The 5,690-nt window shown below is 70.6% G+C and overlaps 1 protein-coding gene across 1 annotated transcript in view; it reads left to right on the forward strand.

Moving 5' to 3' along the window:
* Positions 1-110: 110 nt before the first annotated feature.
* LOC106898610 (nck-associated protein 1-like) overlaps positions 111-5,690 on the forward strand; it is a gene marked incomplete at its 3' end in the record, with an annotated part of 21,452 nt that continues 15,872 nt past the window's right edge. Inside the window, exons 1-3 of the mRNA XM_014959918.1 lie at positions 111-234; positions 318-474; positions 5,529-5,616. Coding sequence (XP_014815404.1) covers positions 111-234; positions 318-474; positions 5,529-5,616 — 369 coding nt within the window. The remainder of the gene's footprint in view (positions 235-317; positions 475-5,528; positions 5,617-5,690) is intronic.

The following is a 5,690-nucleotide window of genomic DNA, read 5'->3' on the forward strand; positions in this document are numbered from 1 at the left end:
GATGGTGACGGGACCTGGGGGGGCCTGCGGGAGGGCTGGGGACAGTGGTGGGACCTGGGGGACCCTGTGGGAGGGCTGGGGAGGGTGACACGGTGACCCTGCCCCCCCAGATGGCCTGCGAGTACCTGTCCCTGGAGGTGATGGAGCGCTGGATCCTCAGTGAGTCCTCGCGGTGCCCGTGGGTGCCCAGCCCCACGCGGGCACAGCGTCCCCAGCCCCCGGTGGGCGTCCCAGGTCCCATTTTGGGGCTGTCCCCGTGGCCGCGGGGGGGCTGGCAGCGTGGGCAGCCCCTGCCCCCCTGACGGCTGTGCCCGCAGTGGGGTTCCTGGTGTGCCCGGGGGCGCTGGGCGCGTCCCCCCAGTGCCTGGAGCTGTGGCGGCTGGCGCTGCAGGGCTCCCTCTTCATCACCCTCCTCCGCGACGAGGCCCTGCAGGTCCACAAGGTCACCGAGGAGCTGCTCGGCAGCCTCAAGGGGTAAGGGCCGTGCCAGCACTGGGGCTGTGCCCGGTGCCAGGGGCTGTGCCAGGGGCTCTGTGGGTGCCTGGGGCTCTCCTGGGTGCCATGCTGGGTGCTGGAGGGGTGCTGCAGTGGTTGGCAGGGTCTGGGGGGCTCTCCCAGCAGCTCTGCTGGGTGCCAGGGCCTGCCCTGGGTGTCAGGAGCTGTGCCAGGGGCTCTGTGGGTGCCTGGGGCTCTCCTGGGTGCCATGCTGGGTGCTGGAGGGGTGCTGCAGTGGTTGGCAGGGTCTGGGGGGCTCTCCCAGCAGCTCTGCTGGGTGCCAGGGCCTGCCCTGGGTGTCAGGAGCTGTGCCAGGGGCTCTGTGGGTGCCTGGGGCTCTCCTGGGTGCCATGCTGGGTGCTGGAGGGGTGCTGCAGTGGTTGGCAGGGTCTGGGGGGCTCTCCCAGCAGCTCTGCTGGGTGCCAGGGGCTGTGCCAGGGGCTTCTCTGGGTGCCAGGGGCTCTTCTGGGTGCCTTGCTGGGGGGTCGCAGGTGCTGCAATGTGTGGCAGGGTCTGGGGGGGTCTGCTAGCAGTTCTGCTGGGTCTCAGGGCCAGTGCCAGGGGCTGTGCCAAGGGCTGTGTGGGTGCCTGGGGCTCTCCTGGGTGCCATGCTGGGTGCTGGAGGGGTGCTGCAGTGGGTGGCAGGGGTTGGTGGGCTCTGCCAGCAGCTCTGCTGGGTGCCAGGGGCTGTGCCAGGGGTTTCTCTGGGTGCCAGGGGCTCTCCTGTGTGCCTTGCTGTGGGGTGCCAGGTGCTGCAGTGTGTGGCAGGGTCTGGGGGGGCTCTGCTAGCAGTTCTGCTGGGTCTCAGGGCCTGTGCCAGGGGCTCTGTGTGGGCTCTGTCAGCAGCTCTGCTGGGTGCCAGGGGCTGCACTGGGTGGCAGGAGATTTTAGAAGGTGCCAGGAGGTTGCACTGGGTGCCAGGGGCTGTGCCAGGGGCTCTGTAGGTGCCTGGGGCTCTCCTGGGTGCCATGGTGGGTGCCCAAGGGGGGTGCTGGGGGATGCCACGGTGCATGGCAGGGGCTGGGGGTCTCTGCCAGCAGCTCTGCTGGGTGCCAGGGGCTGTGCCGGGTGCTGGGAGCCTTTACAGGGTGCCAGGGGCTGGGGGGCTCTGTCAGCAGCTCTGCTGGGTGCCAGGGGCTGTGCCGGGTGCTGGGAGCCTTTACAGGGTGCCAGGGGCTGGGGGGCTCTGTCAGCAGCTCTGCTGGGTGCCAGGGGCTGTGCCGGGTGCTGGGAGCCTTTACAGGGTGCCAGGGGCTGGGGGGCTCTGTCAGCAGCTCTGCTGGGTGCCAGGGGCTGTGCCGGGTGCTGGGAGCCTTTACAGGGTGCCAGGGGCTGGGGGGCTCTGTCAGCAGCTCTGCTGGGTGCCAGGGGCTGTGCCGGGTGCTGGGAGCCTTTACAGGGTGCCAGGGGCTGGGGGGCTCTGTCAGCAGCTCTGCTGGGTGCCAGGGGCTGTGCCGGGTGCTGGGAGCCTTTACAGGGTGCCAGGGGCTGGGGGGCTCTGTCAGCAGCTCTGCTGGGTGCCAGGGGCTGTGCCGGGTGCTGGGAGCCTTTACAGGGTGCCAGGGGCTGGGGGGCTCTGTCAGCAGCTCTGCTGGGTGCCAGGGGCTGTGCCGGGTGCTGGGAGCCTTTACAGGGTGCCAGGGGCTGGGGGGCTCTGTCAGCAGCTCTGCTGGGTGCCAGGGGCTGTGCCGGGTGCTGGGAGCCTTTACAGGGTGCCAGGGGCTGGGGGGCTCTGTCAGCAGCTCTGCTGGGTGCCAGGGGCTGTGCCGGGTGCTGGGAGCCTTTACAGGGTGCCAGGGGCTGGGGGGCTCTGTCAGCAGCTCTGCTGGGTGCCAGGGGCTGTGCCGGGTGCTGGGAGCCTTTACAGGGTGCCAGGGGCTGGGGGGCTCTGTCAGCAGCTCTGCTGGGTGCCAGGGGCTGTGCCGGGTGCTGGGAGCCTTTACAGGGTGCCAGGGGCTGGGGGGCTCTGTCAGCAGCTCTGCTGGGTGCCAGGGGCTGTGCCGGGTGCTGGGAGCCTTTACAGGGTGCCAGGGGCTGGGGGGCTCTGTCAGCAGCTCTGCTGGGTGCCAGGGGCTGTGCCGGGTGCTGGGAGCCTTTACAGGGTGCCAGGGGCTGGGGGGCTCTGTCAGCAGCTCTGCTGGGTGCCAGGGGCTGTGCCGGGTGCTGGGAGCCTTTACAGGGTGCCAGGGGCTGGGGGGCTCTGTCAGCAGCTCTGCTGGGTGCCAGGGGCTGTGCCGGGTGCTGGGAGCCTTTACAGGGTGCCAGGGGCTGGGGGGCTCTGTCAGCAGCTCTGCTGGGTGCCAGGGGCTGTGCCGGGTGCTGGGAGCCTTTACAGGGTGCCAGGGGCTGGGGGGCTCTGTCAGCAGCTCTGCTGGGTGCCAGGGGCTGTGCCGGGTGCTGGGAGCCTTTACAGGGTGCCAGGGGCTGGGGGGCTCTGTCAGCAGCTCTGCTGGGTGCCAGGGGCTGTGCCGGGTGCTGGGAGCCTTTACAGGGTGCCAGGGGCTGGGGGGCTCTGTCAGCAGCTCTGCTGGGTGCCAGGGGCTGTGCCGGGTGCTGGGAGCCTTTACAGGGTGCCAGGGGCTGGGGGGCTCTGTCAGCAGCTCTGCTGGGTGCCAGGGGCTGTGCCGGGTGCTGGGAGCCTTTACAGGGTGCCAGGGGCTGGGGGGCTCTGTCAGCAGCTCTGCTGGGTGCCAGGGGCTGTGCCGGGTGCTGGGAGCCTTTACAGGGTGCCAGGGGCTGGGGGGCTCTGTCAGCAGCTCTGCTGGGTGCCAGGGGCTGTGCCGGGTGCTGGGAGCCTTTACAGGGTGCCAGGGGCTGGGGGGCTCTGTCAGCAGCTCTGCTGGGTGCCAGGGGCTGTGCCGGGTGCTGGGAGCCTTTACAGGGTGCCAGGGGCTGGGGGGCTCTGTCAGCAGCTCTGCTGGGTGCCAGGGGCTGTGCCGGGTGCTGGGAGCCTTTACAGGGTGCCAGGGGCTGGGGGGCTCTGTCAGCAGCTCTGCTGGGTGCCAGGGGCTGTGCCGGGTGCTGGGAGCCTTTACAGGGTGCCAGGGGCTGGGGGGCTCTGTCAGCAGCTCTGCTGGGTGCCAGGGGCTGTGCCGGGTGCTGGGAGCCTTTACAGGGTGCCAGGGGCTGGGGGGCTCTGTCAGCAGCTCTGCTGGGTGCCAGGGGCTGTGCCGGGTGCTGGGAGCCTTTACAGGGTGCCAGGGGCTGGGGGGCTCTGTCAGCAGCTCTGCTGGGTGCCAGGGGCTGTGCCGGGTGCTGGGAGCCTTTACAGGGTGCCAGGGGCTGGGGGGCTCTGTCAGCAGCTCTGCTGGGTGCCAGGGGCTGTGCCGGGTGCTGGGAGCCTTTACAGGGTGCCAGGGGCTGGGGGGCTCTGTCAGCAGCTCTGCTGGGTGCCAGGGGCTGTGCCGGGTGCTGGGAGCCTTTACAGGGTGCCAGGGGCTGGGGGGCTCTGTCAGCAGCTCTGCTGGGTGCCAGGGGCTGTGCCGGGTGCTGGGAGCCTTTACAGGGTGCCAGGGGCTGGGGGGCTCTGTCAGCAGCTCTGCTGGGTGCCAGGGGCTGTGCCGGGTGCTGGGAGCCTTTACAGGGTGCCAGGGGCTGGGGGGCTCTGTCAGCAGCTCTGCTGGGTGCCAGGGGCTGTGCCGGGTGCTGGGAGCCTTTACAGGGTGCCAGGGGCTGGGGGGCTCTGTCAGCAGCTCTGCTGGGTGCCAGGGGCTGTGCCGGGTGCTGGGAGCCTTTACAGGGTGCCAGGGGCTGGGGGGCTCTGTCAGCAGCTCTGCTGGGTGCCAGGGGCTGTGCCGGGTGCTGGGAGCCTTTACAGGGTGCCAGGGGCTGGGGGGCTCTGTCAGCAGCTCTGCTGGGTGCCAGGGGCTGTGCCGGGTGCTGGGAGCCTTTACAGGGTGCCAGGGGCTGGGGGGCTCTGTCAGCAGCTCTGCTGGGTGCCAGGGGCTGTGCCGGGTGCTGGGAGCCTTTACAGGGTGCCAGGGGCTGGGGGGCTCTGTCAGCAGCTCTGCTGGGTGCCAGGGGCTGTGCCGGGTGCTGGGAGCCTTTACAGGGTGCCAGGGGCTGGGGGGCTCTGTCAGCAGCTCTGCTGGGTGCCAGGGGCTGTGCCGGGTGCTGGGAGCCTTTACAGGGTGCCAGGGGCTGGGGGGCTCTGTCAGCAGCTCTGCTGGGTGCCAGGGGCTGTGCCGGGTGCTGGGAGCCTTTACAGGGTGCCAGGGGCTGGGGGGCTCTGTCAGCAGCTCTGCTGGGTGCCAGGGGCTGTGCCGGGTGCTGGGAGCCTTTACAGGGTGCCAGGGGCTGGGGGGCTCTGTCAGCAGCTCTGCTGGGTGCCAGGGGCTGTGCCGGGTGCTGGGAGCCTTTACAGGGTGCCAGGGGCTGGGGGGCTCTGTCAGCAGCTCTGCTGGGTGCCAGGGGCTGTGCCGGGTGCTGGGAGCCTTTACAGGGTGCCAGGGGCTGGGGGGCTCTGTCAGCAGCTCTGCTGGGTGCCAGGGGCTGTGCCGGGTGCTGGGAGCCTTTACAGGGTGCCAGGGGCTGGGGGGCTCTGTCAGCAGCTCTGCTGGGTGCCAGGGGCTGTGCCGGGTGCTGGGAGCCTTTACAGGGTGCCAGGGGCTGGGGGGCTCTGTCAGCAGCTCTGCTGGGTGCCAGGGGCTGTGCCGGGTGCTGGGAGCCTTTACAGGGTGCCAGGGGCTGGGGGGCTCTGTCAGCAGCTCTGCTGGGTGCCAGGGGCTGTGCCAGGGGCTCTGTAGGTGCCTGGGGCTCTCCTGGGTGCCATGCTGGGTGCTGGAGGGGTGCCGCAGTGGGTGGCAGCTCTGCTGGGTGCCAGGGGCTGTGCCAGGGGCTCTGTAGGTGCCTGGGGCTCTCCTGGGTGCCATGGTGGGTGCCCAAGGGGGGTGCTGGGGGATGCCACGGTGCATGGCAGGGGTTGGGGGTCTCTGCCAGCAGCTCTGCTGGGTGCCAGGGGCTGTGCCAGGGGCCGTGCCGGGTGCCGTGCCGGGTGCCGTGCCGGGCACTGCCCTGCCCTGACCCCCCCACAGGTACGGGAAGCGCGTGGCCGATCTGAAGGAGTGCAAGGAACACGCCGTGGCTCACAGGTTGGGGGGCAGCGGGTCTGGGGGGGCTGGGGTGGGTCCCAGGGGCACCCTGGGGAGCTGGGAAGTGCCAGGGCATCCCCAGAGGGCTGTGGGGGTCACAGGGGG

The sequence above is a fragment of the Calidris pugnax genome, unplaced genomic scaffold, assembly GCF_001431845.1.
Source record: "Calidris pugnax isolate Ruff unplaced genomic scaffold, ASM143184v1 scaffold543, whole genome shotgun sequence".
Taxonomy (NCBI): Eukaryota; Metazoa; Chordata; class Aves; order Charadriiformes; family Scolopacidae; genus Calidris; species Calidris pugnax.